Source organism: Hordeum vulgare, chromosome 2H (assembly GCF_904849725.1).
Source record: "Hordeum vulgare subsp. vulgare chromosome 2H, MorexV3_pseudomolecules_assembly, whole genome shotgun sequence".
Classification (NCBI taxonomy): domain Eukaryota; kingdom Viridiplantae; phylum Streptophyta; class Magnoliopsida; order Poales; family Poaceae; genus Hordeum; species Hordeum vulgare.
Window position 1 is genome coordinate 608,845,200 of NC_058519.1, and position 27,935 is coordinate 608,873,134.

At 41.8% G+C, this 27,935-nt stretch overlaps 1 protein-coding gene across 1 annotated transcript; it reads left to right on the forward strand.

The window, feature by feature from the left end:
• The first annotated feature begins 5,973 nt into the window (after nt 1-5,973).
• On the forward strand, nt 5,974-11,635 carry LOC123427755. Its single transcript, XM_045111872.1, has 3 exons — nt 5,974-6,433; nt 8,286-9,304; nt 9,785-11,635. The coding sequence occupies exons 1-3, from the start codon at nt 6,207-6,209 to the stop codon at nt 11,113-11,115; spliced, it is 2,577 nt and encodes an 858-aa protein (XP_044967807.1). The 5' UTR covers nt 5,974-6,206; the 3' UTR covers nt 11,116-11,635.
• The last annotated feature ends 16,300 nt before the right edge of the window (nt 11,636-27,935 follow it).

Consider the following 27,935-nt stretch of genomic DNA (forward strand, 5'->3'; position numbering starts at 1 on the left):
TGGTGTTCTATTGATTCACTTTATATATGTTTTAGTACTCAACTTGCGGATTCCCATGGTGATTCTCAACAACACAAAACTATTAGTTGTGTGGGAAGCTCTTCAACTTGTAGGGCACTATTCATTGCTGCCCACATAAAACTAATTGTTATGTGGGAAGTTGTTCAACTTGTAGGATACGAAAAAACCTAGTTCTTCACCAACTATTGGAATTCATACTCAGTGCATGGGAACTCATTCAACTGAAGAACATAGGGCAATCCTCAAAAATCGAGTTCCCCTAACTACTCGTTTAAGAAGTTAATAAGAACGTATTAAAGAATTTACTCAGCCACATTGATTCCTAAGCATTATTTAGCTCCATCGATGACAATGCTTGAATGAGGCTTATTTTTGCAAAACTTGCCAATCCAATCAAACTTAACATAAACATAAATAAATACCGTAAACACCCTCGATCCAAACAAACACGAACAACAACTTCAAATGACCAGTTTACTTTACTTAACTATTCATTAAAAGTTGTCATGTCTCTCGAACAATGATTGCATAAACACGTGCCCTACCATACTGTATGGCTAGACATTAGAAAGGGGAGAGAGGTTAATGTTGTTTAAACTTAGAAAGGAAAATGTCGAGTCACATGAGATTATATCTTTGCATGTCAGACGAGTGTGGTAGAGAAGAGAATAATAGAGTCACTGTGGTACCCGGACGCCCTTTTTCTAGGAATACGACCAACTAAGTGTCATATCAAGGTTATTATGGACAAATAAAACAACTTGTTGAGGTATGAATTGGCAACCCACTTTTAGCTAATGTTAGGCTTTGTTGATATGGTAAATTTTTTTCATACCAATTCTAAGTACTCGGGGAGGCTCAAAATTGGAACCACTACTCAAAAGTTAGAACTCCGTGTCCAATTTATATAGTATCTCTCTCTTGTTTATGTAGAACACCAAGGAGAAAGTCATGTCATGGGAAAAACTGGTAGTAGATTTTTTTTTACCCAATTGGTCATGACAAGCCATTTAGTTTATCTGTGACCAATATGTTCCATGACTCCTTTTATGTCCTTTGCCACTCAATGTTCTGTGTGTCATAGCCATAATCACATCGTTTAGTATTATAACAACATTTTATATTCGACGAAGGCGACTCTCGTGCAATTTCTCAGTAACAACGTGGAATTTAACAAAATGATGTCCATTTTTTTCCTTATATAGTGTTTCAAAAGGTTACATTTTGTGTCTTTGCAAAACTCAAAATGACACATGTTTGGCTCATTTTGAGGGGGGTGCCTAAATTTTTTGGGCCCACTTGTGGGTGCTCTTTTGATCAAATTGTCCCTCCCAGCCGGCTTGTCACCTCCTCTGGCTGAACACCTAAACATGTGTTTTTATCTTTTCCATCACCTATATTTCTAGCCCTTCTCCCCCAAAACTAAAAGAGTCCTGACCGTGCCCTAGTCCGCGTGTCGACGCCCCAATCCCGTACGAGCTTGTTTTCATCTAGTGGTTACTTGAATCCCACCGACCTTCACAATTACTAGGTGTTGCACACCCTGCAAATCCGTCCTTGATGTTTGGGTTTTGTGATTTAGCTACTACAAATAGTTATAGGTTGGAGCGTGGGCAGCATTGTTGGCTCACCTCTCCTTCAAAAACATAATTTGTATCCCTATGAACATTACTAGCGGCAAAGATGCATGGCGTGCACCGCGCCCATCGGAACCGACTCATTTATATTTCGAATAAGTACGACAATTTTTACTTTATTGCATGCATGTATTTTTAATGTTTAGCTGGTTGGATTTGTTTTCTTTTGTTTGGGTTTTACAGGACGAAGAGGAGGTGTAGATTTGTTTTGGCATGGTTCATTGGTGCAATAAAGTTATCTATAACACGTTTACATGTGTCGTAGTTTTTCATTTTGTCCTTGCGTGTAGAGATGCTTGACCTTTTTTGTATAGAACGACAAAGATTGTTGCTAATGGCGTCCATTTCATGTTTTTTAATAAAACAAACTGTTTTAAGGATCATGTGTGAACAAATCATGATTTATTTATGGCAAACAGTTAATAGTACATGTGCGGTACAAAACAAATCATTCTAAATATGGTGCAACAAATTGAAAATATTTTTTTAGTCTCCATGTGGGTAAATCATTAGTGTTTTTCCTGTCCTTGCAAAATTTCTTCAGTAGGTGAGGCATGACAACATTCAATAATAGAAGTAGAATCACTGCTATATTGTTTCTTAACTGTATTGTTTCTTATCTCTATGCGAGGGACTTCTTCTTCCATGACCTATGTGTATTATATTTGTATTTGGCCTATCATGTCTTCATCGTACTAATCTAGGAGATTTAGTAGGCGGAGAATGTTAGAATCAATAGCATCAAAGGCGTTTTTTGTCCGTGTGAGTTCTGCTGATAGAGTAAGATTTTTATTATCTTGCATGGTGAGTGAAGGGTGGTGGGGTTAGTGACAATCAAAATGGTTGTAGAGCTTTAATAGATCGTAATTCAACAGTATGATACATAAAAATAAAAGGAGGAAAATAATCCTTAATTATTTTTATATAAAAACTCAGTTTTTATTTTTGTATTTTCCTCGAATTATTGCTCGCGCATATGCATTGTGTTGGTACTATTCCGATTTACATTTCAGGTATTGTTCATACAAAGTAAAGAAAAATCAGTGGGTATGAGTATATTTTATTTTATTCAGTGGGCATGGAAACACTGGTCACATATATTTTATTTTATTCAGTGGGAATGGAAACACTGGTCACATGTAGCACCATTGCATACGAAGTTATTGTTTTGAAAACAGTGTTTCGGTTTATTCAGGTTAGCTCTTCCTGTTCACCAGGTTTACTGTTCTCTTAACATCATATTTAAGTCAAACCGTTAGAGGAAAATAAAATGTTGGGGCCTAGTTTGTGAGAATAAATCTAAAGAAAAAAATAAAATGAGCAATATCCTTTTGAACAATAAAAAAAGTTGGCACCCAAGATGCGATATTTTCCTTTGATTTTGTTTTGATAGTAAAATTGGAGCGGAAAGACAATTACTTTATTATCACTAAGAGGAATGGCAATAGGTAAAATTAATTATTACATAATATGAATATAGATCAGATCAAACTAAGTTGGTATTTATTAGGCCCATATTTTGACACTAAGAGCAATATCAAAATGGAAAATTAATTGCCACATAATATGAATATAGATCAGATCAAACTAAATTGGTATTTGTTAAGTTTTCTTTACCTCTGTGTCTATAAGTAATTCATTAGATCTATGCGTTCTTCACTTTAGGTAATTATCTATCAGTAAGTCCAAACGATAGCATGATATAATTGTATTACAATAAACCCGTCAACAGTTTACTCGGCAGGAATAATAATAATAATATCAAAGTACCTATCCGTGTAAGAGGGCAATAAAATACAAATGAAGATCTCCTTTTGAAAATTTAAGAACCTATGATGATATACGGTGCATGAAAAATAAGCATTTTTTTATGGATAATGTTCGTAAATGGTGCTCTCTTCATATTAAAATAAATATCTAAGTTTAGTATAACTTTGCACTAAAGTTAGTATAAAGTTGACACATCTATTTTGACACGAAAGAAGTACTATAAGTGGTAATATTCACAAATAAAACTTTTCATAAAAATCCTTTTGAAAATGTGAAACCCTATGATGTTTTTTGTATGTAATGAAGCCGCCTTTTTTTGAAATACTGTTCACAACCGGTGCACTGTTTATACATGATTGCTGTTTATAGGTACTATTCATTGTTGGCCACGTAAATAAACAATAGAAGATTAAAAAAGTCAAAAAAAGAGAAAAGCGAAAGATTCCTGCTTTTATATATACATATATATATACTAATTTATTATTTTACTTGTGTTTATATATTATATATGAGAATTTTCAAAGTGAGTTACATGAAAAAATTACAAGTTAATTCATAGTTTTTTATTATATTTATGAAATACGTATATATTTGTACGTAAAAAGAGCATACACAAAATATGATACATAATAAAAAATAGTATATATACTGCCTAAATATTATTATTATATATAATACTTATTATGCACTAGAACCATTCAAAACCCAAATTTTCTGATTTCTCGTAAGATGCCAATTGCTTTTTATATTTATACTATACTTACTAATAAAAAATATATTCTTAGTCCATCGTATGATTTTATAAAAAAAGTCCTTCATGTTTTTACTACTCAACCCGCAACCCAGTAAAACTGGTTAGTTTTGGATTTTTGTGGTCACAAGGTCGGGATCCAGCGCCGACGCTCTCGATACGTTTGGAACGGGTGGGTTTCAGCAGCAGGGCACCGGATCTGGTCTGGAACGGGCCACCAATGACTTGGCCAGAAGGGTTCACATCAGCATGCAGACACATACAGTCTAAGAATTAAAAAGAGATGAGGAATCTAAAAAAAAGAGAGACCGATGGGGAGGGGACGGGACCGGCGGCGACGCTACGGATCTGAGGCTAGCATGCAGTAGAGGACATGACCGACGCGAGACACACACCCATAGCTCGGGAATGACGCACGCCGGACAGCCGACTCTCAACACGGCAAGTCTGGCTGGTCTGCTCATATGGATATGGATGAAGAAGGCACATATGCACATAAATGATGCTGAGAAAAGAGATAGAGAGCAAGAGAAGAATCGAAATACTGTGAAGACGGATGGATGTCCTTTAAAGCGGTGGAGGCATACACATAATGTGGTGTACGTACCAGTAGCGCAGCTAGCTCGATGAGTCAGGGTGGTTTAATAATAAAAAATTCATGTAATTTTATGCATTATAAAAAATATATATCTTTTTATCCTATATATTGGCTATGGTGGAATTTTAGGGTCCACCCCCGGCAACGCGACTGGTACGTACGAGCCGCTAGACCACAATGTTGTTTCCATCAGCCACTTCGTGCCAGCCACTACACCACAACATTGTTTCCATCGGTGCAAAAAAACATTGGAAATGAAATATAACCCTCCAAATCAAACAACCTTTTTGATAAAAAACAACATAATCGAAATCATTAGAATTCAAATCTTTTGATAATTTATAAAATACTTTAAATGAAATATTAAACTCTCGAAGAGTATGCAAGAAATGATTATTTGCATTTTTAAACTCTTGCAGTGCACGAGTTTACAAAACTGTTCAAGGTTATTTGCAGTTTTGTAATAAAATGAATGATTAAAAAAATGTTCGACATTTTTAAAAAAAATGTTCGAGACATAAAAAATTGTTCGTAAAACTTTTAATAGTACGTGTATTAAAAAAATCAATGAAATTTGAACAAACTTTCGCCTATTCAAAAAATGTTCATCAATGCAAAAATATCCTAAAAATTCAAAAAATGTTCATGGCTTACAAAATAGTTTATCATTCATAAAATGTTTGCTAATTCAAAAATGATCATGCATTTCCAAAAATGTTCAATAAACTAAAAAAATGTTTGTCCAATCAAAGAATTGTTCGGGAAATTCAGCAATTATTCCACCCAATTTCTAAAAAATGTTCGTCGATTCTAGAAATGTTTCTCAATTCACAAAAATTGTTTAAAAATGTTCGCATTCTTAAAAAAATGCTTGCAAATAGCATGAAACGCACATGAGTTCAAGAATTGTTCTTGATTTTGGAAATTTGTAATAGTATTTTGTTTGCAACGAAATGTGATCATGACCGTTAAAAATTATGATTATTTTTTCTTCCGCTGCGACGCGCGGACCCTTTTGCTAGTAAAAGTAAAAGACAAGATATCGCATTTGGGGTTTCATCCTTTTGTTATTTCGTTTTGGGCCCGCTAGTCAGTTTTTTTTATTTGCGACCAAATTGGCCCTCCTCGTCGGTCCGTCAACTGGTCTGGCTGACCGACCTGACAAAACACACGTTTTGGACCTTGGGTCCTGTCTTTCTTGCTTCAGACCTTCTTCTCTCAAGAAAAAGAAAGAAAAAACTGACCGACCTGACCGTGCCCTAGCTTTGCCGCCGGCCGGCCATCCACCGCCCACCGCCGACGTCCCAATCCCGCGCGAGTTGGTTTCAGCGGCCAGCGGCCAGCGGCTAAGTTAATCCCACCAGCGTGCCGCACGCCCTGTAGATCCGCCCCTGAGGATTAGGTTAGGGTTGGTGGTGGCCTGGTCGCCATGGGGCGGAGCTCGGGGGGAGAGGGAGGAGGAGGAGAGGGGCAAGGGGAGGCGGATGGCGGAGGAATCGCAGACTGCTCTCCGGGGGCCATCGTCTGGGTGCGGCGGCGGAACGGGTCCTGGTGGCCCGGGAGGATACTCGGGCAGGACGAGCTCCTGGCTTCGCAGCTGGTGACGCCCAGGACGGGAACTCCGGTCAAGCTACTCGGCCGCGAGGATGCTAGCGTGTAAGCTTTCCTACCATCCCCTCCACTATGTTCCTTTGCCCTAATTTATCTAGATGAAGAAATTGACCTAGGGTTAGTTGATCCTCTCTGTGCCATTCATTAGATAAGGATTTGTTTGTTTGGTTCAGGAATGACATACTTAGGCCCTCTTTGATTCGCAGGATTCACAAAATTTAGGAATATGAAAAATACAGGGTTGGAGTGGCATGCCCACTTGAATCCTATAGGGTTCACAGGATTCACAAAATCTAGGAATATGAAAAATACACGATTGGAGTGGCATGCCCACTTTTTGAATCCACTATGATTAGCATAGCGCGTATTTGATTTCACAGGAAAAAACAAAGGAATTGTAAAGTGAGGTTGGAGTGGGTGCTAGATTTCCTATGAAATGTAGTAAACATGATTCCTTAGGAAAAATTCCTATAGGATTCAATCCTATGAATCAAACGACCAGCGCAGGAAAAATTCCAAAGGATTATAACCCTCCAAAAATCATGTGAAATTCCTTTGAATCAAACGCTATTAGATCAACAAATGGAGAACAAACTTCTGTTATAGATAGTGTGACTTCCACATGTTTGAATAAATGTTTGGTCATTATTTTGGCAATTACTCGCTCTAGATTAATATATGGGTAACAAATGTGAGTGCTAGGCCGCTTTACATCACGTGTTTTGTGTGTGCCAGTCCCGGAATGGGTTGTGGTGGCCCAGGAGGGTACTCGAAAGTGCTCAACCAACCTCAAAGCTCAGCCCGAAAACCTAAACATAATGTGGTGCAGAAGCACAGCCTGACTAGTTATAGTGTGTGCCCAACACTCTTAACTCTGCCACCAAGCTGGCCACACTGATAAAAACTCGTGATAAATACCAACAGAAACAATCTCTAAAATAAACTCTCTTGCCAATTAAATATCACCAAGACATCTCCGATTTCTAAAATATTAGACCGACTCAAATAGATACCAAAAATATCAGACTTCCTTTGGGCGCCAGTTCCTGCTTGTTGGACCCCATCCAAACTCATGTAATTCCATGTAAGAACCCTTGTATGCACTACCCTTGATTGGTCGGGTGGTCATGACCGTTCAAATAAAAGGCAACAAAATCTTGTTCTATTCAAACCGACCAGATCTCATATTTCCTTTTAGATAGCTGCAGCCATAGCTATCTATATTTCTAATTAGAAAACATTCTTCTTCAACCTCATGCACATGCATGACTAAGCCTCTTTCTCATATGCATGCACACAGGCATGTTTCTTTTTGACGTGACCATGCTAGAGTCAGGATGCCAGGCTCACTTTAGCTGATTCTGCTGTGATCATACACAATCAAAGTGGTGGACGCGTTAGAATTCTTTATGTCCAGCAGATTGCACTCGGGCACCATACTGGCATGCATGTTCCTTTCCAAATCATTTTTTTTAAAGAATTTTGGCTTGTAGACATATCTGATTCTCAGGGTTCGCTTTCTACATCAACTTGCGGTGCACAAATAGCAGGCTCATACAGTCCATTAACAACGACTGTGGTTGGGGTACACATAGCCCTATCAGATCACATTTTCTTACAAGTTTCACTGACTAATCTCTTGCTTAGATGATTTTATTTACATAGTAGTTTTCTACTCACTGTTAAATGGATTGGATTTTTGTTTAGTCTTCTACTCATTTGCGGATCCCAAGTATGAAAGTAGTTCTCCATCTGAGAGTAAGTACATAAGATGTTGAAGAATTAGTTTCAAGTGAATTTTTAATATTACCTGCTAATGATTTGGCTTTCAACAGAGCTTACAGTTTGATTTCTGATTCTTTCTGTTTAATGATTCATTTCTTCCTCTCTTTTTCAGTGACTGGTATAACCTAGAGAAATCAAAACGTGTCAAGGAATTTAGGTGTGGAGAGTTTGATGCTTGTATTGAGAAGGCGATGTCTTGTCAAGGAACCCCTTCAAAGAGAAGAGAAAAATATGCTCGTAGAGAAGATGCTATTCTTCATGCTCTTGAATTGGAAAGAAAGCAGCTTGCATCGAAGTACCAGAACCAAGGTTTCAGGGCTGATGACGGCTGCAGTATCCTCTTTGCTGACACGGGGAGGGAATTTGATGAGTTTCCTTCAGAATATTACTCAAGAAACAACGTCCAGGAACCTCAGATGCATTTGCAAAGCTCAGCATCTCAGCAGCGCGTGGATCTCAGCACTACTCGTTATAAAAGCAAAAAGAGTAAAAAACAGAAAGGGGATAACTCTGTTCTTCTTGGTAAAACAAAAGCGTGCGAGGAAAAGTTTATTCATGCTGGTTCAAAAAGAAACTTGTCAGGATCTCTTGCTCTGGAAGCTTCAGGGAACACTCTCAGTAATCACGTCAATGGCTTTTCCCGTTCAGGAAATATGCAAGAAGGATCAAATGAAGAGAGCGGTGAGAAAAATACAGCCCTGAAAAAGAGAAGATTAGAGGAAGCTATTTTTGAAGCATCTGTTGTCAAAAAACATGATAGATGCAGGCCACTTGCTCAAGTTGTACATAGTAGTGTGAAATTTCCTCGCTCTTTTCAGTGCAATGATGATTTTGGAACTGTTGTAGTTGAAGGAGGGAAGGATCCTTTGCCTGCTATCTGTCAGGCCAAAATAAGTGTTGGTGCCACATACCTGTCTGCTGATTCTGGTGATGCACATAGCCGTGACTTCATACCTGTTAAGAAAACAGTATTAATAGAAGCCCATCATGAGACAGAAAGTTACATAAAGCAGCAGGATACTCTTCTTGAAGAGCAAACATTTCCGGACTTTGTTGAGAAGCATGAATCTGATTCTTTAATGAGTTTATGTTCAGATACTGAGACAGAAGATGATGCTGAACTTCTGCAAAGTAAGTTTCTCATTGCTATATGCCTTTGCTTTGGATTGAGATTAATAAGAGAGACACAATAATAAATAACCATGCCCCTGCTTAGGTTGTCAAATATTGATGCCTAATGCCCTGATGATATTGTGGGGATGTTGTTAGGATCAATTATTACCGATCATGCAATTATTTAGTTATGTGTGAGTGTGGGGCTGAACTGTCGGAAAAATTGAGTACAGCTCATTTCTACTATGCTACCTAATGCCGTGTACATCTAGTTAGTTTTGTTGGTACATTTCTTTTATGGAAGTTCGTTGATTAAAATTTGTGCTTTGAGATATGCTCAGTACACTTGCTCATGTTTGTGTTTTATATTACAATAACATGCAACCCCCACCTTTATCTTTAACTTATGATATACTTGATTCCATTGATTTCCGTAACATTTCTTGCTGGATATTTGTCCTTACTTGATCGCATTCCGTTTGTTGATACTATTGGCAGGGTATGCTAAGGTGCAGTCCCCTGAATCAGATGCATGTGATCCTAATTCCCTCCAGGCTTCTAATAAGTTAAGGCATGCAAATGATATTGATGACGATGATGAGATGAACTTTTCTACTCATATTCCTCAACAAAATGTCTTACTAGATGAGAATGGTTCTCCTGAGTTAGGTGTCTCCCAGTGGCATATGAAAGGTAAACGTAACCAGCGCAATGCAGTGAAGAGACCAATCAGGAAGGCGGATGAAAATCTGGCATTAGATAGCTCAAGTAGTTTCATGAAAGGACTGCTCAAAATGGCCAATAAAGGTGACTCTAAAGTTGAGAGTATTGGTGCTTCTAGCCATCAACCGTTTGGTCAAAGTTTTCCTGAGAACCAAGAAGGGTTGGATTGTGATCCTGATGGAGCAGGTTTGTTTGACAAAGCCGCGAGTCATTCAGGACTTAACATATATTATGGTAAAGATTATCCCTCATCTTCGAAACCTACGAGGGATATTGGACGAAATTTCACTTCTTTCAACGGCTCTGAAATTTCTTGCAAGACCTCTCTGCTAAATAAAAATGGCAATCAGATAAGCTCTCGTGGTCAGGAGGCATGTGGGGAAGGATCTTCATTGTATCAACAAAATCATGGCTCACATGTTGGTTACATGGGCGCGGTGTTGTTTAATGTTGACCTGAAGGTACAGGCTAACTATCAAGGCGAGCATGTCCCATTGGTTTCTTTGATGAGCAGACTGGACGGCAAAGCTATTGTTGGACACCCTATCCAGGTTGGAATACTTGAAGAAGGTTCAATGGACAGGCTTATTTCGGGCAGTGATCTTGTTTTAGAAAATAGCACAGCAGCAGCACTTGCTTGGCCAACAGGCAGAAGGACTGCTATGCCAAGAGTTCCACGTTCGAATTCATCACGAGCAACCTTAGATGGCAATGCCAGTGGGGGGCTTTTGGAGATGAAAGCAACCAATGAGAAGGGGGGAAAGAATGCAAAGAGAAACACCACCAGTGTTCGGAGACCGTTTTCGCAGAAATCTCAAAAGAAGCCCTCCAACTTCAAGAAAGCAAGCTCACCAAGCCAGAAAACCAGAACCCTCTCATCCGTTTCGATTGGGAAAAGGCCTCACAGAGAAGGCAACCAGGCAAAAGCACATAGGCAGAGTGATGTTCTGGGCGGTCTGTTGAAATCAGACGGAGCAATTCCGCTGGTCACATGCGTCCCCGCAAAGGTTGTGTTCAGTAGGATAATGGAAGCAGTTGGCAGGCCGTCCCATGCTCTTGCTCGGCGTGCTAGAAAAGCCAGTCCGGCCGTACGGGACCCACCGTAGTCATTTGGCTGTGCTAGTAGTACAAATGGTTGGCAGAGCTTGACCTGGCTCAGGCTTGCAACTGTTGTATGTACATTTCTCAAAGTCCCACACTGTTGATACCTCAATACCGTTGTTGATCTCTGACTGTCCGTCCGGTGGCTGGTGCGAAGATCGAAAACTGTTTTTGTGTTCAGAGGCCGAATCCTTGGTTCGGCAATCTGATGGAAGGAACTTTCTTCAACAAAGTGGCAACTAGAGTGGTGGCTGATGTTTGGAGTAGGCTGCCTCTCTTTTGTACTGTGAAGGTGCTGACTCTTGCGTTTGATCATGTATCTACATAGTTTATCTTTGTTGTTACATTACATACATACATAGTCAACAGCCCAACAGGTCAATAGTATGTTATATATATGTAGAAGTTCATATCCAGACTTTGGAGTCATGCTTCACCTGTAAAGAGGCATATGTAGGTTAGTGGATGTGACAAGCAGAATAGCAGCTTCAAATGTTGTGAACACGATCAAAGCTTTCTGGGTAACCTCATCGATCTCAGTATGTCAATAGTATATGTTACTATTACAGAATCTGCAGTGCTGTGTTGCTGGCATTGTTGTCATCGTCGTCGTTGTTGTATTTTTCTTGTTTGAGACTGCCATGGTATTTTCCATTTGTCTGTCCCCCGTGGAAGGTGGGACTAAGTGGTTATTACAGAGTGTAAAAAAAATAAGTGGTTATTACGTTCCCTGCATCTTTCTGTAAAATATACCTAGGCCGAATCGGTTGGAAGTTGCAAAAGACCATGAGTCTGTGTTTGTGGGGAGCAGCAAACACCTGGAAGTGGTAGATGTGTTTTTGATCTTGTCGTTGTCAAAACATAGAGTAACATTTGGAATTTTGTGATTGTTGCTGTGGCTAATTACCCGATTACCATGTGACGGTGAGTAAAAGTACTTTCCTTTCCTCTCTAAGTTCCAACCCCCTTGATAACCTTTCCCTTGTCGAATCCCCTTTATATATAAGTCTGAAATCTTGTAAAGTTCCATTTTCATTACCAATGTAATACGTTACTGTCACGACTCAGTTCACCTCCATGACGGGCTGTGTCACTAACATAAACGATCTGTAAAATAGACCTACGTCGAATCAGTTGGAAGTTGTAAAAGACTACGAGTTTGTGTTTGTGTAGAGCAGCAAACATTGAGTAAAAGTACTTTTCTTTTCTCTCCAAGTCCCAACCTCGTTTTCCCTTGCCAAATTCCCTTTATATATAAGCTCGAAATTTTACAAAGTTCCATTTCCATTGCCAACGTAACATAGTATTGTCAGGGCTCAGTTCACCTTCGTGACGGGCCTGTGTCACTAACACAAACGATCTGTAGAATACACCACGCCGAATCGGTTGAAAGTTGTAAAAGACCACACGAGTTTGTGTTTGTGTAGAGCAACAAACACTTGGAAATGGCAGAAGTGTCCGATCTTATAGTTCTCAAAACATAGAGTAACATTTGGAGTTTTGTGTTTGTGGTTGCGGCTAATTACTATATTACCATGTGACTGTGAGTAAAAGTACTTTCCATTTCATTTCCAAGTCCCAACCCCCTTGATAACCTAGGGTTTTCCCTTGCTGAATCCCCTTTATATATAAGCCCGAAATCTTACAAAGTTCCATTTTCAATGCCGGTGTCACGACTTAGTTCACCTTCAGGACGGGCATGTGTCACTAATGGAAATGATCTAACTCGGTTGGAGGTTTTAAAAGACCACAAGTTTGTGTCTGTGTAGAGCAGCAAACACCTGTAAGTGGCGCACGTGTTTGATCTTCTCGTTATCAAAATATAGAGTAACATTTGGAATTTTGTGATCGTAGCAGCTAATTGGCCGTTTACCATGGGACTATAAGTCAAAGTACTTTCCTTTCCTCTCCAAGTCCCAACCCCCTTGATAACCCATGGTTTTCCCCTTGCTGAACCCTCTTTATATATAAGCCCCGAATCTTGTAACATTTCATTTTCATTGCCGGTGTAACACGGTATTGTCACGGCTCAGTTCACCTCCGTGACGGGCCGTGTCACTAACACAAACGATCAATAAAATATACCTAGGCCGAACCGGTTGGAGGTTATAAACACTGATGCAATGAAGTCCTAAGCAAACGGTTTTTAACCCCTTTCAATGACGCGGTTTTAAATCGTCATCTTGCCTGTGTGTGCGACAAGGGGATCCGTTACACACACGATTTGTGATTTGGGATACGTCCCACACAATTCAACACAAAAAACTGTGTGTAATTTGAATTAACATCACACAGGGTTATTTCATGAAGAATGTTTGTAATGAGAGTCATTGCACATGATTAAAAACAAAAAAACTGCGTATGATGTAAATGCCATCACACATAATTGGATCTAAAAAATTGTGTGCAATGTGTGATCTTAACGACGCGTTAATTAGCCCTAAAATCAGCTAGATAGTAACTAATTTACTATGATCACGATTTCACAAACAAATATAACGCAAAAATACACATTCAAAATCAACTATAATTTATTTTCAAGATTTATCATACAACATATAGACGTACAGACGTACTATCTCATGTCATACGACAACCGACAAATACAACTACTAGTCACTCCTAATTATGTCATAAAGCTTCATCAGTCTCTTGCTCGTACATTATTACACAGAGCAACGATTTAGTGCCCAGGCTCATTTGCACATTCGAGGCATAAAAAATTCAAAACAAACACTAGAAAAATAAAAAAAAATCTTTTTTTTTGTATGGTAGAGAATTTGGGTGCGTGAGGGTATCCCTCGACAAAAAGATAAATTTGGAGTCGATAAAAAAGGTTTACTGTTCATGTATTGTTCTGTGCCATTTTTTTTTGCTGACAGCTACTCATATGTCCAAACGAGGTGAAATTTGAGGTGTACCTCGCGCACTAAATTATCTACCATGCAAAACATAGATTTTTGAATTTTATTTCTAATTTTTTTTTGAATTTTTTATATTACATACTCAAATATCTTATTTGAAATTAGTTCTTGCACTAGTTTTGCATATATATATATTTTTCTTAAAAAGGATCGCAAGAGAAAGTTTAAAACTTCACAAGAGGGATTTTGTGATTAATTTGATGCCTTGAGAAATCTTGTTGGATGAGAAGAATCAAGAATCGATTAGATGGTTAGAGGCATCATACTTAGACATAAAAAAAAAGATTAGATTAATACCATCCAGCAAGCTAGCTAACAACCAGTTTGGTGGATGGATTCTTAGAAAGAGACGCATGGGAAGGTGGCTTACATGGCCACAAACTACCCATGACGCTACCTTTTGGAATGCAAAACCCATTGAAGAAGTTGTGCCATCGATATAGATCCCGAAGCTGGACGGTCGCTTCATACTCGTGCTGGCATCTACGCCCGACGATGAACCTCGTGGCGTCCAAGGCACCCGCTTCACGCACGGTCGTCCGACGCCGAGCGCTCCCCGCCCCGTAGTGTCTTCCTGCTAGTCAGAGTGTGGAGCAGTCATCATCCACCCCGCCAACCATGGCATGGAAAAAGTGTGTGTCATGTTCGTAGTTCTACATGAGGTTGGATTGATGCTAGCTAGATATATGTGTCGATGTGGTAGAGTACGTGGTGAAGAGATAAGACTAGATATTTTTTTGGGTCACTAGTGCAGAAAAGTCTAGCTATGACGTCGCAAAAATAGTCTTGCTTGACGTGGACACCCAACGCCACTAATATGACGCCACAGTTAAAAAATAGTGGCGGCGTTGGATCTCACGCCAGTAGTATATTACATGATGCTGGTGTTCACGTGGCCAACACCAGCTAACATATATACTACCGTTGTCGTGCTTTGTTGTCCAACACCAGCAATTTATTTCTTTGATAATAAAAAATACTACTTCAAAAACTAATAGCTTAAACTTTCCAAAAGGTATCGATCAACTAAACGTACTCATAAACTTAATAAGAGTTTAAAACTTAGTACTGATGAACTAAACATACTGTTAGAGCATATATCTCCATATGTGGTTTTGGTAATTGATGACAATTCCTATAGACTAATGGTTGCCTTAAGTTACATTTATAGGATTTGTCCATAGGCACTTCTTGAAGTTCATCTGTTGGGTTCAAGGAGTTTATATGATGACCAAGATGGTATTCAAGGTATTATCCAAAGAATGGTCATAGAGACACATGGTTGATCAAGATCTCAGACAAAGAGTAAATCAAGATGATCAACACACAAAGCGTACAAGATGTACCGAGAGGGATCAAGTGATCCCATGGTATGGTAAGCATTGTCCATTACGTATTTGTGTACTAACCCATGGTCTTCGTGAGAGTTCTATGTGGGGGGTTAGGTGTGTTTCCATGGGCTTGCGTCAAAGGGAAGATCTCATACAACCCATGAAGTATGACGTCAAGTTGTGATCGTCATCAAGATTGCGATGTGCAAGTTCAAGTGGATCAGCACGAAGATATCATGCTTGAAGCTTGCCGTCCATTGTGGTGGCAATGGACTTGTGAAGATATGTTGAAGAGTGGCTCACCCATAGTGAGTATGGGGGAGCAATCAACTAGTCTTCATCAAGCCAACACAATCAAGAAAGGTGGTCCATCTTGAGGAAGCCAAGATCATCATCATCTAGCTCAAGAGGTCGAGGTGCAAGGTATAGGTTTGCCCTTGATAGGTTTTCTGTTTTAGGATAGATTGTTGTACTGTCAAGGGAGGCTCTCAAGTGAGTAGTTTGATCGTATCGTTCGTTGAGAGCTCAAACCATTTGCATCCTTGCATCATACTTCTTGGTTCTTATTTGGTGTTTACCTTTGTGAGTTTTAGAGCTTATGGTCATCTTCATGACAAGCTCGAATTCATCGAAAGCGGAGTCCATATGCGTCTACTATGATGTTTTCGATGTTGGAGTTTTTGCCGGTTCTTCATTCATAGAGGACTCACATCTCTATATCTTTGGCATTTTCATAACCGCATGGTCTTAAGATTTCCCTTGTCGTCCTGAATCCAACAAGCTTCGGTTTGCTCGATTCGGAGCTCGTATGCGAAAGTTATGGCTGTTTCAGTGGCGAGCGGTAGTACCGCTGGACCTAGCGGTAGTACCGCTCGACCTAGTGGTAGTACCGCTAGAGCTGGCGGTAGTACCGCTGGCCCTAACGGTAGTACCGCTGGCTGGCGGTAGTACCGCCCCTAGTCAGTGGTGGTACCGCTACAGGAGCTTAGTACCGCCTGCCTAGCGGTTGTTCGTGGACGGACCTTTTTGCGAAGACTTTCTTGGCGGTGGTAGTGCCGTTGCACTACCAGGGGCCCAGCGGTAGTACCGCTGGGGCTAGCGGTAGTACCGCTGGAGTGCCAGCGGTAGTACCGCTACAGCTAGCGGTAGTACCGCTGGAGCTCGGGCAGAAAGTGGGGGTAACGGTCTGATTCCTTCCCCCACTATATAAAGGGGGTCTTCTTCCCCCTTGGTCTTATCTATCAGTTGAGCTCTTGTTCTACCTCCATTGTTGACATTCTTAGAGCTTGATTACTCTCAATCCCTCCAATGATTCTTGCTTGTTCTTGAGGGAAAAGAGAGAGGAGATCTAGATCCACATCTCCACCAATCACTTTCTCCTCTATGTGAGGGGAACCCTTTGGATCTTGATCTTGGAGTTCTTTGTGAGCTCCTTGTTCTTCCTCTCATATTTCTCCATAGCTTTCGTTGTTGTGGAGGATTTGAGTGTGAGGACTTGACCACTTCGTGTGTTCTTGCCATTGCATTAGTTGCATCGGTTTGAGTTCTCCACGGTGATACGTGGAGGTGAGAAGTTGAGAAGCTTACTACCTTTGGTACTTAGTACCCTAGATATTGTTCTTCGTGGATGCTTTGGCGTCCTAGAAGCTTGGTGGTGTCTCGGAGCTCAATCATTGTGGTGTGAAGCTCCGGGCAAGCGTCGGGGTCTCCAATTAGGTTGTGGAGATTGCCCCGAGCTATTTGTACGGGTACCGGTAACCGCCCCCAAGGGTTGCCACGTGTACGGGTTCGGTGACCGCCGCCAAGGGTTGCCATTTGTACGGGTTCGGTGACCGCCCTCAAGGATCCCTTAGTGGAATCACGGCATCTTGCATTGTGCGAGGGCGTGAGGAGATTACGGTGGCCTTAGTGGCATCTTGGGGAGCATTGTGCCTCCACACCACTCTAACGGAGATTAGCATCCGCAAGGGTGTGAACTTCGGGATACATCATCGTCTCCCCGTGCCTCGGTTATCTCTTACCCGAATCCTTTACTTATGCACTTTACTTTGTGATAGACATATTGTTTATTGTAATATATCTTGCTATCACTTAGTTGTTTATCTTGCTTAGCATAAGTTGTTGGTGCACATAGGTGAGCCTAGTTGTTTGAAGGTTTTGTGCTTGACATATTAAACGTTAGTTTTATTCCGCATTTGTTCAAGCCTAAACCTTAACTATTTTAAAGCGCCTATTTTCACCCCCCCTCTAGGCGACATCCACGTCCTTTTCACATACTTATAAACTTCAGAGTTTAAAACTTAGCTAGTACTCCCTCTGTACATAAATACTTGTTGTTTGGGAGAATTAATACAAGTTCCCCCAACAACAAGTATTGTGGTAGGGGGAGAGAGTATTGATCCACTAAACATACACATAAACTTCAGATAATTAAACTACTCTTCATCAAGGATTAACTTCGGCTGACGAATCTTCTTCTGATTGCTCTCTCCATCTTTTTTAAAGTGAGCAACGTTTGTCTGTAGGTTAGCATTATTTATCTTGAATTCTTTTTTCTGCAGCTTCACGTTGTCCCTCTCCTCCGTCAACTGATCCCTCAGCTCCCTCGGTATGTTTGACTTAGTGAGGGTATTAGCACCCTCGTGTGGACAGACTATCCCTTTCATTCTTCAGTACGACATTGTTTTCTTTGAGTTTTCCGATGGTCCAGTCTGACTGCTCTAATCTCCACCGATTCCACTTCTCCACGTCGCCCACTAATTCGTTGTTGCTTGTTGGATTGTCCATATGTGATGTTTCGAATTATCTATACAAGCAAATTAAAACTTGTAATAAAATCTCACCATCTTAGAATGAAGAATTTAAAAATAACATGCATAATTTTGAATAATTGCATATTAGATCCTCACATGCATGATTTAGACTCTTTGGTTCCTTGCTTTCAGATTTATTATGAATTAAACATTAGGTTGATCCCTTGCTTTCAGAATTGTTAGCAAGAACTAAGGCATAATTAAGCACCGTAAAATTTAGTACAAGTACGAATCATTATGAATTAGCGTGTGCTTTTTTATCTATCATGACAATTTGTGCCACTACACAATTAAAGGGGAAACACCAAGGCAGGTTGTCAAGATTGAATGGTTAATCGACATATCATGGTTCTTACAGCTAGTAGTACTGATGAACTAAACAACTAGTAGTACTCATGAACTAAACATCAGTAGTACATATTTAGTTTGCTCGAAATTCACCGAAACAGAAATAAATCGACATTTCGGCAAGACATAAGTAACTCGATCGGAGGGCATGTCACACTCGCAAATCTCTCCATATATATATCCCAAACACACATATTCTCATTCACACACATATTCTCATTCTTTAAATGAACGACTTTTTTACTCACCTATATATCTCCCGAGAGAGACCGATCGAGAGAGATGATGAGAGAGACCGATCGAAAAAGCACGCGTGGATGGCTAAATAGCTAGCTAGATCTAGTTGTTGGGGAGGAGAGATGAATCTAGCTATCTAACTAATGGAGAGGGAGTTATGGTGGAGGGGGGCATTAATATAATGGGGAGAGGAAGAGAGGTAGGACAAAGAGAGATGTGAGAGAGGCCATTTATGAAGGAGAGTTATGGTGGAGGGGGACATTAATGAGGAGAGAAGAGAGGTAGGAGGAAGAGAGAAGAAGAGCAACAATGGTGTGCAGAGTGTGGAGAGGGGAAAGGAGGGGGAGAGAGAGGTCAAAGTGGGGGAGAGGAGGGGGAGGGGGTAAAAAGGTGGCACCAGCCGCAACTAGCAGTATCGCTGCATACAAGAAAGCGCTGCTGCTATGCTATTAGTAGTAGCGCCTGTCACGTGCGAGCGCTACTACTAAGTGGGCCCAACTAGCAGCAACGGTGCTGCAAAACAAAGCGCTACCGCTAAACACTTAGCTGTAGCGCTGGATTTTGGGCAACACTGCTACTACAGCTACCGTCGGTGGCATCGTCTGGTCCCACATAGTAGTAGCGCGTTTTTAATAAGCAACGCTACTTCTAAGGTGTTAGTAGTAGCGCTTAACTGGATCAGCGCTACTGCTAATTAGCAGTAGAGTTTTCTTTTTTCCAGCGCTACTACTGAGGTCCTGCCTATAAGGTTTTTCCTAGTAGTGACATGTTCAATAGCTAGTACTACGTGTTCAGCTACATGTTCTACTACAGCTAATAGTACAACAGTTTATCTATCATGGCGAATTCATCAAATGAAGCAACAAAATCAATCAAGCTGCCTTGTAGTAGCTAGCTAGGTTTGTATCTAAAATCCTTATGGTGAATCGATCTAATGATATATAGATGTTGTGGGGATGGTAGAGTTGATGTACATGTGCTTGAGTGTTGGGCATCGGGCGGGGCGAGGCGGTATCAGGCGGGGCGGCATCATGCTCCTCCTTCGACGAACACGGGTCGGGTCAGGCGGGGCGACGTCGGGCGCCAGCGGGGGCGAGGGGGGATCGAGAGGAGAGAGGACGGGTGGAGTTGGGGATCGAGAGAGTGAGGATGAAAGGATAAAGTTTTACTACGTCAGGAGCTGTTAAAATCGACTAGTGCTCGTGTGGGCCTAACTGGCCTAAATGTGCAAAGCCGGGCTTAATGTGCAACGCCAACACTAAGCTAATAGCTATGGCGTATGAATTTAACCCACATTAGCACTATTTGAAAATATTAGTGTTGACGTTGGTGAGAAATGATGTGCCAGGAACAAGAGTTGTGGCTAGCCACTTCTCTACTAGTGGGTGTGGACGGATGGATTCATGCCATGTCATCGATCCAAGGCTTCAATCTCTTTAACAATAAGAATTTAGTACACACATGTATGTTTTCTTGCCATTTGGTTTTGTGTGTTTTCTGTTTCGCAGAAAATCCATATGAAAGAAAGTCTAAACATGATAAAAATTTACGAAGATTTTTTTGGGAATATATGTAAATTTGAGGAAGAAGAATCAACGCAACACGGTGCTCGAGGGAGGCACGAGGCAACAGGCGTCCAGGGGGTTGGTCGTGCCCTGTTAGCTCGTGGCTCCCTCTTAAGTCGGTTGAGGTCCTTCTTTCACCGCAAGAAAGATATTTTTTTGATAAAAATCACCTCAATATTCCAGCCCGATCGGAGTTATGGATCTCCGGATATTTAAGAAAAGGGGAAGGCCTAGACAACAACAACGAAAACATAAGAGAAATGGAGAGAGGGATCCAATCTGGGAGGGGCTCTCGCCCCTCCGGGTGCCTTGACGGCCAAGGACTAGAGGGGAGAACCTCTCCCCATCTAGGGAGAGTCCATGAAGGAGGAAGCCTAAGGAGGGAGACTCTCTCCCCCTCTCTTTCGGTGGTGCCGGAGTGCCTCCGGGTGAGCCATTGCCGTGGCGATCGTCTTCATCAACATCACTATCTTCATCACCTTTCTCATCTCTTTTCAGTGGTCCACTCTACCGCACCCCGCTGCAATTCCCTACTTGAAGATGGTGTTTCCTGCCTCATATTATTAATCAATGATGTATTGCCATCCTATGATGTTTGAGTAGATTTATGTTGTCCTTTGGGTTCATTAATGATCTTAATTGGTTTGAGTGTATGTTTTATTTTGGTGGTGCCCTATGGTGCCCTCCGTGCCGCGCACACATGAGGGATTCTCTTTGTAGGGTGTTCCAATACATTAATGATTCGCTTATAGTGGGGGCTAGAGTGACAAAAGCTTACAACTGAGTAAGGGCATTGTTGCGTAAGAGAGTAAAGTGGACTTGATGTTTAATGTTATGGTTGGGTTTACCTTAATGATTTCTAGTAGTTGCGGATGTTTGCTAGAGGTCCAATCATAAGTTTTTATGATCCAAGTACGAAAAGTATGTTAGTTCATGCCTCTCCCTCATATAAAATTATAAGAATGGTTACCGATCTTGTTATCAGTTGCATAGGGTGATTCCGCACACCATACCATCATTATTCCACACTCGCTATTTGTAATATATTGTAATATATTCTAACTTTATTTAGGTAGCGACTATTTTTATATTTTTGTTCTTCATTATCATGCAAAGCTATTCTCTTTATACCCATAATGCAGTTTTATTTCTCGTTACTAGATAGAAGCAAACGTTCGATGTATGTATAGTCGTATCTGTGGCACATAGGACTTGAGAGAATATTGATCTTACCTTTAGCTCCTTGTGGGTTCGACACTCCATATTTATCACTTTCATCTTCGGAAAGTGCTACGATGATTTCTTTCACTTGAGGATTATCAACTGTTTCGTGCACTCATAGTTCAAATTTGAATTATCTCCATTAAATGATTGGGAATGCAGTTAATGACTCAAAAATAGCAAATGAGCTCTCAAAACCGCCAAATTTTAACTTGGAGGATTCTATGGTGCATGTTAAGTGTTGAAAAAAATCAAAGTCAAACGACGAAGGAAAATGTCAGTTCGCCTTCAAACATATAGCGAAAACCATTATTCTTTAAAAAAAATTAGGCATCACACGCTGTTCCATTTATAAAAATGTGTGTGATGACAGAATACATCACATACAAAATATATGCAAAAAACTTGTGCAAGGTATCACACATGTATGCGTCTTTAATATCGTGTGCAATGATATGCTACATCATACACATACTTTTTGCAAAAATTATGTGCATGAAATCACACACGTTTGCATTATTTTTATTGAAACCGAGGCAAAGGATTTGCCCCATTCATTAATTAAGGAAGAGAGAGTTTAAAGTACATCACAATGACCCCACATCATAGCCCAACAGTGATATAAGATACATCAGAGATTACTCTCGCGACATGATGTTGCTTAGGTGCCTAGCTCCCGCCATGATCCAAAGTCGTGCCTCGTCTTGTATGATCTTGAGAATATAGAAGGGGTGTGTGGACTCGAGCATTACTTTCGTTCCAAATTAATAACGGAAGACACAAGCATCGTTAGGGATTCCATGGCTTTCCGGTTCGCGGTGTTGGCTTTCGACATATTGGTCCACCAAATCTTCGTGTTGCGCTCTGCCACCCAACTGTTAATATGGAGTGCATTTAGATTCAACCATTGCTTGACCATCCCCAAGCATCATCATGAACCGGCATTTGTAAAATAGGTGAGCAGCAGTTTCATTTGCTTGCATGCACACGGTGCAAAGGCCACAGTTTTCCCAACCCCTTTTTTCCAATCTGTCGGCCATCCAAATCCTGTTTTGCACCGCCAACCAAGAGAAAAAATTGACCTCAGGGGGAGCCCAAAACTTCGAGATGGTCTGGTTCATGGTAGTCGATGTGGACCCAAGGAATGGTGCCCTACATGCAGAAGTTGTTGTGTATTCTCCATTCGCCTCAAATTTCCACCTTATATCATCTTCTACATCATCCTGGAGAGAAAATGGCTCTAGTCTGATCCAGAGGTCCATAAACTCAATAATATGGTTGACCTTGAGGTTGGTGGACGAGTTGACCTTCCGCACCCAAGCAAGGTCCTGAAGGGCATCCCGCACTGTCCACTTCTTTCGCGTGGAGGTGACAATAATGAGTGGGGCAATATCCTTCGGTTTTTTCCTTTGCAACCAAGGAGCATCCCAACAAGGCGTCTTACCTCCATTACCAATGGAAATGACACTAGAGGTGTAGACAAGGGCCATGTCCACCTCATTGCACGGGTTTCCGAGGCCCACCCGCAACTTGGTGGGGTCCTTCCATTCCAACCAGGGCCATCGCAGACGTAGTGCTCTCGCAAATTTTCCCAAATGGAGGATCCCTAGTCCGCCAAGATCAGTAGGGCAGCAGACAATGTCCCAATTAAATTTGCACTTCGCACCAGTAGTTTTCTCACCGGACGACCACACAAAGGCCCGCTCAATCTTGCTAACACCCTATAGAATGGGAGGAGGTGCCACGAGCGGACACCGATTTCACGAGAGCCGAATGCCCGACCGTGGTAATGTCCCTTCATTGCCACGGAGGTAACCTTGCAACGACCTTGTCCACAAGATGTTGGAAGTCCACCCTCTTCAGCTTCCATATGGATAGAGGGAGCCCAAGGTACTTGAGCGGAAAGGATGCCCGAATGGCAGGGATGCTATGTAGGATGTCATCAAGGTTTAGCTCACCGAGCTGGATGGCGACCACGGAGCTCTTCTGGAAGTTGGTGGCCAACCCGGCGACCTCGCCAAAGGATTTAAGAATGGCAGCGATGTTGTGAACATCCTCCCTTGTTGGCGTGATGAAGATCGCCGTATCGTCCGTGTAAAGAGACGTACGGACCGCAGGGCACCGTCCCCTGATCTTATGCAGGAGGTTGTGTCTCGTAGCGGCATCCAGGACCCCTTGGAGAGGGTTAATTGCAAGTATGAAGAGATGAGGGAAAAGAGGGTCCCTTTGACTAAGTCTGTAACCATGGAAAATGGGTGACCCAACAACTCCATTTAGAAGGACGCGTGAAGAGGAAGTGCAAAGAAGGGTTGCCATCCAGTCCCGGAAGCGGTGAGGGAAGCCCAAGCGACGTAGTAGGTCAAGGATGTACTCCCATCGCACGATGTCGAAGGCCTTCCGGATGTCCAACTTGAAGAGAAGAGATAGGGTCTTATTTTGATGGAGTCGCTTCTTAAGGTTTCTGACATACATAAAAGTTGTCGTGAATGCTTATTTTCTTAATGAAAGCACTTTGCGCGTTGGAGACCAGGTTGTTCATAAAGGGAGAAAGACGGGTAGCCAGCACCTTGGCAATGATCTTTGCAATAGTGTGAATCAAACTGATGGGCCTAAAATCCCCAATCTCCTCTGCCCTGTCCTTTTTTGATAATAGGACAACGTTGGCCGAGTTAAGCTAATGGAGATTCTTCGTTTGTAGGCTACTAAATTGGCGAATAAAAGACATGACATCATCTTTGATAATGTACCAGCATTTCTTGAAAAAAACTCCCGGTGAAGCCGTCCGGACCGGGGGCCTTGTCACCACGCATAACATTGATGGCCGCCTTAACTTCCTTGTGAGTGATGTCAGAATTTATGCTAAGAAGATCAACCACCCGTAGGTTAAGGCTATCCCAGTTGAGATCAGTCTTCCTGGGTGGACCTCGCTGCAAGGTGCTAGTGAAATGCTCATGGATGATTTCCTCTTTGGCCTTATGGTCCGTGACCCATCCGTTGTTCCTCTTCAGCCGATGTATGTGGTTTTTTCTGCGTCTTGCGTTGACTCTCAGGTGAAAGAATTTTGTATTGGAATCACCCTCCTTGACGTTTGCAATCCGAGCACACTGCTTCTTTCTTCCCCTCTCAACCGTCACAAGAGTAACGATCCGTCGCTTGAGACGGGGCGGAGATCTCTTTCCCCGCAGACATGGGCCTAGAGTCTTGAGCCATGTCAAGATGAAGAATGACAAATAGGGCCGCGTGGAGGTGCAACTTTGCCTTGGAGAATAGACCCCTACTCCATCTTGCGAGATACTTGCCTGTGTATCGAAGTTTGTGGAAGAGTCGTTGGCAGGGCTCCAATTGTTGGCAAGGCTCCTCCCATGCTTGCCAAACGATGTAGTGAAAGCTCGGAATACAATACGAAAAGTTCTTAAATTTGAAGCACCTCGGTCGTTTGGGCCCTCGGTCATCTGCGAGAAGGAGGGGGCAATGATCGAACACCGAAGATGAGATTGCGTGAAGGACATGGGAGTCAAACTATGGGTCTGAGTCGGCGTTGCAATTAAGCTTGCATAAGGTGGGGTTCTGTCGCTCGTTACTCCAAGTAAAGCGACAATTCTGCAAGTGGATTTCTTTGAGCTCGCAGGAGTCAAGGGCATTACGGAAGCGGTTGATGCGGCTACGATTCACATTTCTCTTGTTTTTATCACATTTGCATTATAATAATTGTGTGCAGTGATAGAGTACATCACACACACATCATTTGTAAAAACCGCATGCAAAGTATCACACATGTTTATATTTTTTAAATTGTGTGCAATAATAGGCAACATCACACACACATTTTTTTGTAAAAATTGTTTGCGAGACATCCCACACAATTAGTTTTTCAAAATGTGTGTGATGTTACGACATCACAAACGTTTTTTTTGTATGATGTTACATCGCACACGCTATGATGTACATAATAAATAGTTTCGTCGAAGGGTCTTTAATATATGTGTTGTGTCTGGACCATCTTGCAGTATTGAAAAGACCACGAGTATGTGTTTTTGTAGAGAAGCAAACACCTCGGAAGTGGCACACATGTTCGACATTGTCATTGTCAAAATATAGAGTAACATTTAGAATTTTGTGTTCATTGTTATGGCTAATTAGTCATTTACCATGTGACTACAAGTAAACTTACTTCCATTTCCTCTCCAAGCCCAACCCCCTCCATAACCCATGATTTTTATCTTGTAGAATCCCCTTTATATATAAGACCAGAATCTTGCAAAGTTCCATTTCCATTGCCGGCATAACACGGTATTGTCATGACTCAGTTCACCTCCTGTGTCACTAACACGGATGATCTGTAAAATGTACATAGGCCAAATCGGTTGGAAGTTATAAAAGACCACGAGTATGTGTTTGCATAGAGTATGGAACACCTGGAAGTGACAGACGTGCCCGTTCTTGTCATTATCAAAACATAGAGTAACATTTTGGATTTTGTGTTCGTTGCTACGGCTTATTACCCAATAACCATGTGATTGTGAGTAAAATTACTTTCCATTCCTCTCCAAGCCCAACGCCCTTGATGACCCAGGTTTTTATCTTGCTGAATCCCCTTTATATATAAGCATGAAATCTTGCAAAGTTCCATTTCCATTGTTGGCGCAACACAGTACTGTCACGCTCAGTTCACCTCCGTGACGGGCCTATGTCACTAATACAAACAATCTGTAAAGTATACCTAGTCCGAATTAGTTGGAAGTTATAAAAAATCGCAGTCTATGTTTGTGTATAGCAGCAAACACCTGGAAGTGGTAGATGTGTCCAATTTTGTCGTTGTCAAAACATAGAGTAACATTTGGAATTTTGTGTTCGTTTCTACATCTAATTAGCCGATTACGATGTGACTGTGAGTACAATTACTTTCATTTCCTCTCCAAGTTCCACCCCCCTTGATAACCTAGGTTTTCCCCCTTGCCAAATCTCTTTATATAAAGCATGAAATCTTGCAAAATTTCATTTCCATTATTGACGTAACATGATACTATCACGGCCCAGTTCACCTCCATGACGGGCGTTTTGTCACTAACACAAACGATCTTGTAGGCAAGTCAAAACACAACGACTCATTCAACGGTCATGGTACGCAACATCAAAGAAGAAATCGTTTGTGGATGCTCTGGGTCCTAAGCACTTGGGTTTTGTAATGCTCCGATAATGATCATCTTTTCTTTGCCTTCTGTCGGTTTTGTTAGGGCATCTTCAACGGCAACCCGCACATTTCCTTCCGCATCTGTCTAAGAATAGGAGGACAGTCCATGGACATAAATGTGGGATGCCGCCATCCAAACGTAGACGCATACTTTGCAAACAATTTTTTAACAAATCAGATGAACTTCATACAAACATGGACGAATTTTATGTAAACACAACAAATTTCATACAAACGGACGAAAACGATTATATTTTGGACATATTTTTAACTAAAAGATAAAACTATGTGCACATACGGCCCGCAGAGATCCACTCCCACGTTAGGGATACCCTACACTAGTTTACGACCGACCGCGACAAACCCCTTTGTCTTTCCCATGTCCGGCAGCTCGCTCACTGGACTGCCCGGAGCCCTAGAGGCATATTTCTCCCCTTTCTCTATATCCGGCTACATCGCTCGCTGGAGTGGCAACGGGGTGCTTCAGCCGGAGGGAAAGAGCTGCATCCACTTTCATGAAGCGCGGATCTGTGCTTGTTTTGGGGGCAGGGAACAATGGTGGCATGCGAGAGAGGACGAGACACCGATTGTGGACGCCGGCGACTCGTTTGCGGTCGCCATCTTGGGAGAAAAGCGGTAGTGGCCTCTTGCGTTCTACTTTTTTCGGTGTCATCGATGGTCGCGGACGGGCTGGCCACCGACTCGCCCATGCCAACTACAACAACCGCTCTGCATGCCTTCATGGAGCAACTCGACATTGCTCCGTGAGCTGGCTTCGAGCGGCGAGTTGCCGAACCACGCATTGGCCTGGGGTGGCACGTTGCTCCGTCGGGCCAGGCGAGCTGCTCGTCCTGCTCGTCGGATTGCAACGAAAGGGTGGAGAAGGAGGAGATGGGGAGCGGACTTGGTGGTGCGATTCTTGCCTCAAGTTTGCACTCGTTTAAATAGAGGGCAGATAGGAGGAGCTTGTCCGTCGTTGCGTTTAATGCTGGCCCGCTCGTGAACGGACGCGTGGCCGGAGTAGGTTCCTCGGCTTCCACGTAGGTTTAATAAAGGCGTTTGAATGCGACGAGGAGGCACGTTCAGATGGGCCTGTGGTGGGCGGCGTCTTCGACGGCGCACCGCTTCAATGGTGAAGGCAGTGAGCATCCTGCGCCGTCTTCAATGTAAAGCGGTGCGCTATACAATAACATGA

Excerpts from the sequence above, each read along its gene's own strand:
- LOC123427755 (XM_045111872.1), top strand. The coding sequence starts at position 6,207 with ATGGGGCGGAGCTCGGGGGGAGAGGGAGGAGGAGGAGAGGGGCAAGGG. Across the intron at positions 6,434-8,285 it reads GGCCGCGAGGATGCTAGCGT|TGACTGGTATAACCTAGAGA; the intron begins GTAAGCTTTCCT and ends TCTCTTTTTCAG. Across the intron at positions 9,305-9,784 it reads TGATGCTGAACTTCTGCAAA|GGTATGCTAAGGTGCAGTCC; the intron begins GTAAGTTTCTCA and ends TACTATTGGCAG.